The 12970-nt window shown below is 35.3% G+C and overlaps 1 protein-coding gene across 1 annotated transcript in view; it reads right to left on the bottom strand.

The window, feature by feature from the left end:
* Window positions 1–12970, bottom strand: part of ADAMTS20 (ADAM metallopeptidase with thrombospondin type 1 motif 20) — a 211090-nt gene that overhangs the window by 109545 nt on the left and 88575 nt on the right. Inside the window, exons 12-14 of the mRNA XM_017529893.2 lie at window positions 7094–7239; window positions 5710–5891; window positions 5470–5606 (exon numbers count right to left, since the gene is read on the bottom strand). Of these exons, the coding sequence (XP_017385382.1) occupies window positions 5470–5606; window positions 5710–5891; window positions 7094–7239 (465 nt within the window). The remainder of the gene's footprint in view (window positions 1–5469; window positions 5607–5709; window positions 5892–7093; window positions 7240–12970) is intronic.

The following is a 12970-nucleotide window of genomic DNA, read 5'->3' as shown; positions in this document are numbered from 1 at the left end:
AAAAAAAAAAAAAAAAAAAAAAAAAAAAAAAAAAAAAAAAAAAAAAAAAAAAAAAAAAAAAAAGCAGAAATTGCAATCCTAGTCTCTGATAAAATAGACATTAAGCCAACAAAGATCAAAAGAGACAAAGAAGGGCATTACATAATGGTAAAAAGATCAATGCAACAAGAACAGCTAACAATCCTAAATATATACGCACCCAATACATTAGCACCCAGATACATAAAGCAAGTTCTTAATGACCAACAAAGGGAGTTAGACTCCCACACAATAATAGTGGAAGACTGTAACACCCCACTGTCAATATTAGACAGATTAACGAGACAGAAAATTAACAAGGATATCCAGGACTTGAACTCAGATCTAGACCAAGCAAACCTGATAGATATCTAGAGAACTCTCCACCCCAAATCTGCAGAATATACATTCTTCTCAGCACCACATCACACCTACTCTAAAAGTGACCACATAATTGGAAGCATATCACTCCTCAGAAAATGCAAAAGAATGGAAATCATAACAAACAGTCTATCAGACCACAGTGCAATCAAATTAGAGCTCAGCATTCAGAAACTAACTCAGAACTGCCCAACTTCATCAAATCTGAACAACTGGCTCTTGAATGTTGACTGGATAAACAATGAAATGAAGGCAGAAATAAAGATGTCCTTCGAAACCAACGAGAACAAAGACACAACTTATCAGAATCTCTGGGACAAATTTAAAGCAGTGTCTAGAGAGAAATTTATAGCAATAAATGCCCATATGAGAAGCAAGGAAAGATCTAAAATCAACACCCTATCATCAAAATTGAAAGAGTTAGAGGACCACGATGAAAAAACTCAAAAGCTAGCAGAAGACAAGAAATAACTACGATCAGAGTCGAACCGAAGGAGATAGAGACACAAAAGAAAATTCAAAAAAATCAATAAATCCAGGAGCTGCTTTTTTGAAAATATCACCACAGATTCCACAGAAATGCAAGCTACCCTCAGAGATTACTACAAATATCTCTATGCACATAAATCAGTAAACTTGGAAGAAATGGATAAATTCCTGGACACTTGCACCCTCTCAAGACTAAACCAGGAAGAGGTCGAAACCCTGAACAGACCAATAACAAGGGCCGAAGTTGAGGCAGCAATTAATAGCCTAACAAAAAAAAAAAAAGCCCAGGTCCAGACGGGTTCTCAGCTGAATTCTACCAGACATACAAAGAGAAGCTGGTACCACTCCTTCTGAAACTATTCCAAATATGCCAAAAAGAGAGAATCCTTCCCAAATGATTTTATGAGACCAACATCATCCTGATACCAAAACCTGGCAGAGACTCAACAAGAAAAGAAAACTTTAGGCTAATATCCATGAGGAACACAGATACAAAAATCTTCAATAAAATACTGGCAAACCGATTGCAACAGCACATCAAAAAGCTTATTCATCACAATCAAGTAGGCTTCATTCCTGGGATGCAAGCCTGGTTCAACATGTGCAAGTTTATAAACATAATTCACCACATAAACAGAACCAAAGATAAAAACCACATGATTATCTCAATAGATGCAGAAAAGGCCTTCAACAAAATTCAACAGTCCTTTATGCGACAAACTCTCAATAAACTAGGTATCAACGGAATGTATCTCAAAATAAAAAAAGCTATTTATCACAAAGCCACAGCCAATATCGTACTGAATGGACAAAAACTGGAAGCATTCCCTTTGAAATCTGGCACTAGACAAGGATGCCCTCTCTCACCACTCCTTTTCAATATAGTATTGGAAGTTCTAGCCAGAGCAATCAGGCAAGAAAAAGAAATAAAGGGCATTCAATTAAGAAAGGAGGGAGTCAAATTTTCTCTATTTGCAGGCAACATGATTGTATATTTAGGAGACACCATCATCTCAGCCCCAAATCTCCTTAAATTGATAAGCAACTTCAGCAAAGTCTCAGGATACAAAATCAATGTGCAGAAATCACAAGCATTCCTATACACCAATAACAGAATTAAGGAGAGCCAAATTAAGAACGAACTGCCATTCACAATTGCTACAAAGAGAATAAAATACCTAGGAATACAACTAACAAGGGACGTGAAGGACCTTTTCAAGGAGAACTACAAACCACTGCTCAAGGAAGTAAGAGAGGACACAAACAGATGGAAAACCATTCCATGCTCATGGTTAGGAAGAATCAATATTGTGAAAATGGCCATACTGCCCAAAGTAATTTATAGATTAAAAGCTATCCCCATCAAGCTACCTATGATCCTCTTCACTGAACTGGAAAAAAAAACCCTTTAACTTCATATAGAACCAAAAGAGAGCCCACATAGCCAAAACAATTCTAAGCAAAAAGAACTAAGCTGGAGGCATCACACTACCTGACTTCAAACTATACTACAAGGCTTACAGTAATCAAAACAGCATGGTACTGGTACCAAAACAGAAATATAAACCAGTGGAAGAGAACAGAGACCTCGGAGGCAATGCCACACATCTACAACCATCTGATCTTTGACAAACCTGACAAAAACAAGCAATGGGGAAAGGATTCTCTGTTTAATACAGTGTTGGGAAAACTGGCTAGCCATGTGCAGAAAGCAGAAACTGGACCCCTTCCTGACACCTTACACTAAAATTAACTCCAGATGGATTAAAGATTTAAACACAAGACCTAACACCATAAAAACCCTAGAAGAAAACCTATGCAAAACCATTCAGGACATAGGCATAGGCAAGGACTTCATGACTAAAACACCAAAAGCATTGGCAACAAAAGCTAAAATTGACAATTGGATCTAATTAAACTCCAGAGCTTCTGTACAGCAAAAGAAACAATCATTAAAGTGAACCGGCAACCAACAGAATGGGAAAAAATTTTTGTAATCTACCCATCTGACAAAGGCTAATATTGAGAATATACAAAGAACTAAAACAGATTTACAAGGAAAAAACAAACAAGCCCATTCAAAAGTGGGCGAAGGATATGAACAGACACTTTTCAAAAGAAGATGTATATGAGGCCAATAAACATGTGAGAAAATGCTCATCATCACTGGTCATCAGAGAAATGCAAATCAAAACTACATTGAGACAACATCTCCCCTGTTGCAGGGGAAGAGGGTAGGGACAGCGCAGCGGGGGGCAGGGAGGTTGGGGAGGTATAACATGGGGAGAAATGCCAGATATAGGTGATGGGGGGATGAAGTCAGCCAAACAAATTGCCATGTAGGTAGCTATGCAACAATTCTGCATGTTCTGCACATGTACCCCAGAACCTAAAGTGCAACAAAGTATAGTTTCAAATAAATACTTGAAAGTAACATTTTCTCTAAAACCAATAGGGAGTGTAATAAACAGTGTTTATTTTAAAAAATGAATGAATAAATGAATGAACATGCAAGTAGACAGATGGCTTGTTCCAGAAATTTCAAAAAACAAATGCAGCTCCTCTCCATGTAGAAGCTATTCTCTACATACATTGCAATAACCCTTTTCATTGTTTGGAATAACCCTCTAAATTTAGGGATCAGTAAAGAAAATTTCTTAAGCCTTATGAATTCTTTTATATACAAGGCAGATATTTTCAAAATAAAAATTTTAAGCGTATATTTTATAAAATTAGTATGCCTCTATATGTTCAGATAATCTTCATCACAACTTCTGCATTTTCATATGACTTTATGTTGCTAATTTAGATAAAGCACAGCTTTTTTCAGTCCACTGAGTAAACTTTTCAGTATTTAAGCTGTTTCCAACTTAAATTATTTTAACTCTCTTTGAATATCTCATTAGCTCTTTGAGTGAAGGGCCTTTATCACCGAGATAACGTAATAGATGTTTGTTTATGGGGAGATGAAGTTGGCCTTATAGAGCTCCACTTAACCAAAGGAGTATGTTCATAGGATTATGCTTACATTTTTAAACTAGTTTTTATCTTTTATTTTTAAATTGACAGATAACATTGTATGTTTTTATCATGAACAACATGATGTTTTCAAGAATATATATACATTATGGAATAGTTACATCTAGCTAACAAATGCACAACTCACATAGTTATTATTTTTGTGGTGACAGCATATAACATCCACTAAAAATAGAACTACCACGTGATCCAGCAATCTCACTACTGTATATATATCCAAAGGAAATGAAATAAGTTTATCAAAGAGATATCTACACTCCCATGTTTATCACAGTGCTATTCACAATAGCCAAAATATGAAATCAACCTAAGTGTCCATCAATGGATACATGAATTTAAACAAGGTGGTTTATATACAAAATTGTGTATTATTCAGCCATAAAGAAATAGAAAACCTTGCCATTTGTGACAACATGGATGAACCTGCAGGACCTTATGTTAAATGAAATAAGCCAGGCACCAAAAAACAAATACCATATGGTCTCATTCATATCTGGAATCTAAAAAAGTTGATCTCATAGAGGTACACTTGCTCTATTCTTGGACCACATTCAGTATACTAGTTGTCAAATTCACCCTCCATTCTCAAGACTACCATTGCAATGTTTGTGCTTTAACTCAGCAGCTCATCTGCTCTGACCTAGAATCCTGTTAAATGAACCACCTGTCTCCAATCTTCTAAACCTAATGGTTTGAAGATTCCAGTAAGCAAATAGAATCACATCTCTCCCTTGACTTCAAATCCTTCTATGTGTTTCCAAGGAGTTAAGAAAAAAAGTGCATTTGACAACCATCTGCTAGTCCCTAACTCCAACTCTGCTCCCTTACTTCCTCACTTCCTAAAACCTTCTCATTTCGATACTTAGCCACAAGTCTCACACCCTCCATGAAAGGTTCTCTGAATCCTTTACCCACCTCTCCATAAAATAAGACACTCCTTCCTCAATATCTCTATGCTATAGCAGATGACCTAGCATTACATTCTAATTGTTTATATGCCTATTTCCCCCACAAGTATGTGACCATCTTGGAAGTGGGGTTCTTTGCTCCAACCTTTTAACCTGGTGACTTGAACAGTATCTGACATTTAGTAGCTACTCAATCAATGTTTGTCAAATGTACATGAGAAATAAGTGACAGCTGGAGAGACGAAGGAAGGATATCAATAGTTTTAGCAGACAAGGAAAGCATTACTGTAGAAGGTTACATTTAACATAGCAAAATCCCTTTACAATTTTTGTATCCTATTATTTTCTATCTATCTTTTTAGGAAGCTGACCTAATTCCTATTGTTATTATGAGTACAATAGACCACAGAAAGTCAGCAAATTTATCTTAATGCTTTGTTGAGTCATTCTTGACGACAGAGAATTCCCAGTAACAAGGCTAACCATACTCCTATAGACAGCATGATAACAAAGGTTGCTTTGTTGGAATGCATAAGAACATACACTGAAATAGTAAAAGTGGTATTTGGTTATATAAATAAAAAAATTATTCTTAAAGTCACTTTAAATATAATAGAAACTTATAGTTACTTACCATACACACGCCTTGAACACAGATGTCATAAGTTTCAGTTCCACAAGGAGTACCATCTTCAACCATAGACTTCAATAGGTAGAAATCACTGGTTCCAGCAACCTTACAATAGAGTTTACAACGATCTCTTGTGCCAACTGTAAAAGAGAAAAAGGTAAAATTTTTAATGTATAATAATAAAGCTATATGTTCTTATGTCTCAGAAAAATTTACATCAAAGAAACAGTGTAATTTACTTACTGCCACTGTATTTTGGAAGCCATCTTACATCAGAGGGAAGACCATTGATGTTCACATGTTTACCATTAAAATCAGAGCATTGTTTCTCTCGAAAGTCTTGTGTGTCGTTTGGACATGAATCAGTATTACATGATCGAAATTTCATCCTGCGGCCCACACAGTAATTTCCTCCGTTTCTTGGCCTAGTCAAATTCATGACATTGTAAAGCTCATCAGTACAAAATTATTTGTGCCACTTAATTCTAAAAGTTTCATTCTTTTCTAGGATCTAGAAAACCATTGAAGTCCCACTAACACTTTTTGTTTCTAACAGAAGTACGTAACATGAGTTTTAAGCAATTCTGTTGATAATTAACCATAAAAATATCCACCTTAGCGTGGACAGTGAGGCATAGAGGACAGAAATGATATCTTGCTCTTTGCTAGGTTAACTAACAAGAAACTAACAATGGAAGTTTGTTTTTAAACTTCCAAAGAAGGGTTTGCTCATTTTCTGGAAAGAAAAAAGACATGTAGTGAACCAAAGACAATAACAAAGGCAGATACCATGTTAAATAAAAAGAAAATATATATGCATCTTTGTCATGTATATCTTATTTATTACTCAGTTGAAGGAGTTTTATGGTATCAATCTATATCCATGTTAGTTTGACTTATGTTGGAAAATAAAATTTATTTGTGGAATTTTTGGAATATAAAGACTTCTAGTATAATTTATCCTAAAATGTAAATAAACCAAGATTTTATTCAGAGTATTCTGCATTAAAAATGCTTATTAATAATACTTTGAGTATCATATTGCTTACCAACTTATATATCATATATACAACAGAAACATTATTTAAAAATATGTATGCAATATCTAAGCTCTTTTAAATAGTTTGATGAGGGGAAGATATGCTTCAGTACTTATTCAGCTAAAGACAATGATGCATCTATAACACAAGGAGCAGAGAGAAGAAAATATAACATGTCATATTGCACAAAACAGTAAAAGAATTGGTAACCAAACTTTATATGTTGTCCAGAAGATCCAAAACATAAGCGAAAGGAGCCAGAATGTTTCATTAGGCATACAGTAAATGTGAAGATGCCATTATATTACTGTTATTCATATTTACAAGTATGTCTCAAAATTTATATTAAATTAAAAAACAAAAAATGAAGAAAATAAATCTCAGTTCAGATTATAAAATTTAATCTATTTAAGGGTTTTTAAAAAATGTCTGAATCTACCAAAACATAGCTTAATGTGTTCCAAAAGTTTTCTGAATCTCAGAAGCTAACGGACTGACCTCCAGTTTTAGAAGTGAGTGAAACTGATGTTTACTTTCTGGTGCCTTGAGATAATCTTAATTTATAGTGACATAAAAAAAAGACATACTCAGGATGGTTACAGTGCCTGGTTGTGCTTTCGATTCCACCTCCACATGTTCTTGAACAAGAACTGTAAGGTTCCCATGGTCCCCATTCACCGTGTACAGGATGTGTTTCCATTTCTTTGTTTACACATAGCCCACGGAGGCAATGCTATAAAAATAATAAGCACAAAAAGAAATAATGCCATCTCTAATTAGAACACCACAAAATTATAATAGCAGCATAAAGATCAACAGAAGAACAAACTAAACAATTCGAAGCAAGCTCTCATTAATTCAGAAATGTGATTATGTTTGAAACAATTTTATGACGATTTCCTATCCACTGAGTAAGATCTGTGGAATACAAAAGGAGTATAATATTCCTCTTAGCTTTAAGATTCAGAGTGTCATTGGGGAGGAAGGGAAAATTAAATAGTAAAATGGAATATGAGGGGTAATTTTTGATAGAAGAAACCAAATACTGGATTAATACAGTATATTTCCATGCTTCTATATTTTTACTAAAAGTACCTATTCACTCTTCCACTCCTATAAAAAGCTTTCTACTTTATCCTATCCAAAGTCTCAAATGACAATCTTTTCTCTTTACTTTCATTAAGAAAATGGAAACTTACAGAAGAATCTACCCACAGTCTCCCACCACCTGTTCTACCCATTCAACAGCATCTGCACCCATACATTCAGCTTTGTTGCCTGTTAGCATACTGGAACACTCACGATCCTAAAGTCAATCCCTCTGCTTGTGCACTTAATCCCATCCCTTCTCTACACCAAACATCACTCCAGAATTCTCTTGTCTCTTCTACATCGTCATCATTTCAGTGATAGCTAATCAAAGTATGGCCATGCACTCAGGCTAGTCTATGAACTAGTTACCAGACTGAGAGAAGATAACACAAGCTCAGAGTATGCATTTAGAAATTTTTATAAGATTTTTACAGATAAATTTTATGTCTAAATAAACAATTTTAAAATTGGCTTGTGTTTATTTTTAATTGTGGCAAAACATGCATAACATAAAGTTTACCATCTTAGTCAGATTTAAGTATATAGTTCAATAGTGTTAGGTATATTCATTGTTGTGCAATCAATCTCCAGAACTTTTGCATCTTTCAAAACTGAAACCCTATACCCAATAAGTGACAACTCCCATTTTGTCCTTCCCGCTACCTCCTCATAACCACCATTCTACTTTCTGTTTCTATGAATTTGACTACTCCAGATACTTCATATAATTGGAATCATATAGTACCAGTCTTCATGTGACTGGCTTATTTCACTTAGCGTAATATACCCAAGGTTCATCCATATGTCAGAACTTCCTTTATAAAAATGAATTATATTCCATTGTATGTTGTCTTAGTCCATTTAGTGCTGCTATATAAGAATACCCAGGATTGTATAACTTATAAATAACAGAAATTCATTTTCTACAGGTCTGAGATCTGGGAAGTCTAAGGTCAAGACTGGTAGGTTTGGTGTCTGATGAGGCCATTCTCTTCTTCCAACATAGCACCTTTCACGCTGCATCCTCTGGAGGGAGGGAATACTGGATCCCCACAGGGCAGAATGTAGAAGGGCCGAGACAGCTCACTCCTGAAGGCCCTTTTATAAGGCATTAAATCCACCCATGAGGGAAGAGCCCTTATACCCTAGTCACATCTTACAGGCCCCATCTCGTAATACTGTTAGAATGGCAACTAAAATTCAATATGAGTTTGGGAGGGGACAAGTATTCAAACTATAGCATATGCATTTATCACACTGTTTGTCTTTTCATGCATCAATGGATACTGAGTAGCTTTCACCTTTTTATTATTATTTGAGATGGGGTCTCGCTGTGTTGCCAAGGCTGGAGTACAGAGTGGCATGCGCTTGGCTCGCTGCAACCTCTGCCTCTTGGGTTCCTGCAATTCTCCTACCTCAGCCTCCTGAGTAGCTGGCATTACAGCTGTGCGCCACCACAACAAGCTGATTTTTGTATTTTTAGTAAAGACAGGGTTTTGCCATGTTGGCCAGGCTTGTCTTGAATTCCTGCTTTCACCTTCAGGTATTGTGAATAATGCTGCTATGAGCATGAGTGTACAAATATCTCTTTGAGATCCTGCTTTTCATTCTTTGGGTATATATCCAGAAGCAGAATAGCTGGATCATATGATAGTTTGATTAATAATTTTGTGAGGAATGGCTGTACTATTTTCCATAGAAAAATTTGGCGTATATTTTGAGTGTCCTTTTTCCATTTCATTTTCCTAGTCAATTATTTTTATTACTTTGTACAAAAGTATCAATTTGTAAATATTTTAATTTTAAATTTTAATATTTTTATTTTAAAAAGAAAAAAAGCGATCTTTTACTACAAATAATTTGCGGAGTAGTTTCCTAGATTATTCTCCTTAACATACAAATACAACTCTTATTTCTCTTACTTTAAAAAAAAATAGGAACAACAAAATCTTTCTTACATCTCGCTGCCCTTACCAGCTACTGCCCTGCTTCTCCTTGAAAGAGTTGTCCATGTTCATTTTTTAACTCCCTGTCTATTCTCTCATAACCTCACCCCAGACAGGTTTTTATATCCTATTCCTCCATGAATCTGATCATGTGTAGGTCGCCAACAGCCAATTCTCATTCTCTGTCTTCCTTATCAGCAATATGTGCACAATTAATCACTCTTCTTCTTTGACACATTTTTTTCTCTTCATTTCCAGGGCTCTACACACTTGGTTTTCTTCCTTCATAATTAATTTATGCTCATTTTCTTCTGCTGTTTCTTCTTCTTCTTCTTTGTGACAACTTAATGTTGGAATGTTTCTCCAAGATCATATCTCAGTTTTTTTCTTCTTTTCTGTTAACAGTCACATATAGTCAAGGTCTCTCCCCTAAACTTCTTCTTTGTGACAACTTAATGTTGGAATGTCTCTGCAGGCTCATATCTTGGTTTTTTAATTCTTTACTATTAACAGTTACTTCTAGTCCAGATCTCTCTCCTAAACTCCAGTCTCATATATGTGTCTACTTACTTATGACTATTTTCTGGAATGTCTAATAAACATTTCAAGCATAGGCATAGCATATCCAAAACAGAATCCCTTCCCTGCCAGCTCAAAACCTGCTTTTACTGAGTTGATCTAAGTTGTTCAGCCAAAAACCTAGTGATCATTTCTCTTCTCTTTGAACACTCCAGATCTGATACGTTAGCTACAATAAATGTTCTAGTTCCTTTTAAAATATATCAAAAAATGATCTTTCATTATCCCACTGCTACCATTTTGGTTTAAGCACTAGCATCTCTTATTTTTATCACTGAAATAGCTAAGTAGATGTGTGTTTCCATTCTTGTCCCCAATAGTTTAGCCTTAACACAGTTGCCAGATGATCTCTTTTTAAGCCAAGTCAAATCTGGTATGAATCCATTCAAATCCTTCATTATTTTGAGTAAATGTGCAGTTCTCACAATGGCCTGTGTGAACCCCCAAAATTTAAGACAGGTCTCAGTTAATTTAGAAAGTTTATTTTATCAAGGTTGAGGACATGCCCATGACACAGCCTCAGGAAGTCCTGACATGTGCCCGAGGTGGTCAGGGCACAGCTTGTTTTTATACATTTTAGGGAGACATGAGACATCATTCGATATGTAAGAAGTATATTAGTTCCCTCCAGAAAAGCGGAGATAGCTCAAAGCAGCGTCCCCCCACTGGGAGCTTCTGCATCACAGGTAGGTAAGAGACAGATGGTTGCATTCTTTTGGGCTTCTGATAAATATTTCCAAAGGAAGCAATCAGAATATGCATCTATCTCTGTGAGCAAAGGGATGGCTTGACTAGAATAGGAGGCAAGTTTGTCCTGAGCCATTCCCAGCTTGAAGGGGCCCAAGATATTTTTCTTTCACACCTGCAATGCTTTAGGAAATCTTCCTGCAGTTACTCCTTACAAGTCTCTTTCTCTCTTTGCTTCACACCAGCTAAAATGTCCTACTTGCTCTTCTTTGAACATCCCAGGCATGCTCCAGACTTAGGAGCTCAGCTGTTCCTTTTGTTGGGAACTCATTTACCCCAGATATCCTCATAGCTAACCCTCCCATCTCCTTTAAGACAGCTAATTTGGTAACTGCATATAATATCTGTCCCGATCATCATATTTTAAATTGCAATCTGCTCTCTCCTACCATAAAACTTCTAATCAGTTTCCTGCCTGTTTTGTTAACTCATGTATCCTACAGCAATAGAAGAAAATGAGAAATTGTGTAACTAAAATAGTGCCTGATGTAGTAGGCCGTTGATAAATCTTTGCTGATTGAATGAATCCCATAGCCAAGATTTTAGCAGCAAAAATGCTTTGTGCTCTCCATTAGAAAAAGTCATTCAATATGAGAAAGTCATATTAGAAGGGAAAAAAAATCTCATAATGTACGACGTGCATTGTACTTTGTAAGCATCTTTCACAAACAATTTAAGTAATCCTTGCTGTTTAAAAAAATAATTTGAGAGATTAGGGCATAAAGACATTATAATGTTATACTATTCACCATGTTGTAAAACTAACTCATTATCAGAAGGGTTCACCATGGCTTCGCACATCTTGATTTACTACCAAAAGCGTTCAGCACACAGATTCATTAGATAGTCATAAGATAAAGGGACTAAAGAAGAAGGATAAGGTAAAATTATAGAATATTTGTTTCAAATGTCCCTTCAATAAAAGGTCCTTTTAATACTGAATACAGCTAAATATACAGGGGTTCACTGTGCTTAATTAATTTTAAAAAGGGAATTTATACCTATTATAATCCACATGATGTTACCCCAAATACCACCTTTGCATTTAATCTGCATTGGCTCTAAAGAACATCGTAGTATCTCATCACATTTACCTTGAATCCCAATAAATCCATGCTTATCCTACCATCTCATTGGGAAAATATTCAAATGGCCAATAAGCACATGAGAAGATATACAAGGCTAATAATAATCATTGAAATACAAGTTAAAACCACAATGAGATTCCATTTTATACCTACTAGAATGGCAACATTTTTTTAAAAAAAGACTAACAATATCAAAATTCAGCAAGAAATACAGAGTAACTGGAACTTTCCTACATTGCTGGGGGGAGTCTAAAATGGTATACATATTTCAGAACATGGTTTGGCACTTTCTTATGATGTTAAACATACATTTACCCTATAATCCAGAAATTCTACTCCAAGAAAAACATAAACATATGTCTACAAGAAGACTTGTACAAGGATGTTCATGGCAGCTTTATTCATAATAACCAAACACCAGAAATGATTCAAATATCTATTGACAGAAGAATTTATAAACAAATTATGGCATATCCACATAGTTGAATTATACTGTGGTATAAAGGAATGAACTGCTGATGCACACAATAATATGGATGAAGCTTAAAAATATTAGGTTGAATGAAAGACACCTGTCCCATCCCAGTCCTCCAAAAAAGAGGACACTGTAGATGGGAACTGCTGATGCACACAATAATATGGATGAAGCTTAAAAATATTAGGTTGAACGAAAGACACCTGTCCCATCCCACTCCTCCAAAAAAGAGGACACTGTAGAGCTCTATTTACAACAAGAACAAGAAAAAAACTAATCTGTGGAAATAAAAATCAGAACAAGAGTTCTCTCTGGAAGGAAAGAAAATTGTCTAGATAGAGGCACAACTGAACTTTTAAAAGTGATAGAAATGTTATAATTTTTACTGGGATGTTGGCTATATGTGCATCCACATTTGTTAAAATCCATCAAACTGTATACCTAAGATCTATGCATTATACTTATATATACCTTAATTTCAAAAACTCATGTTTATGCCCTAACTGGATTTAGACTACTAATAAATCAGCTATAAAA

This window comes from Cebus imitator, unplaced genomic scaffold (assembly GCF_001604975.1).
Source record: "Cebus imitator isolate Cc_AM_T3 unplaced genomic scaffold, Cebus_imitator-1.0 Scaffold2, whole genome shotgun sequence".
NCBI lineage: Eukaryota > Metazoa > Chordata > Mammalia > Primates > Cebidae > Cebus > Cebus imitator.
The sequence above is the reverse complement of the archived record's forward strand: the minus strand, read 5'-3'. Positions and strand labels throughout refer to the sequence as shown.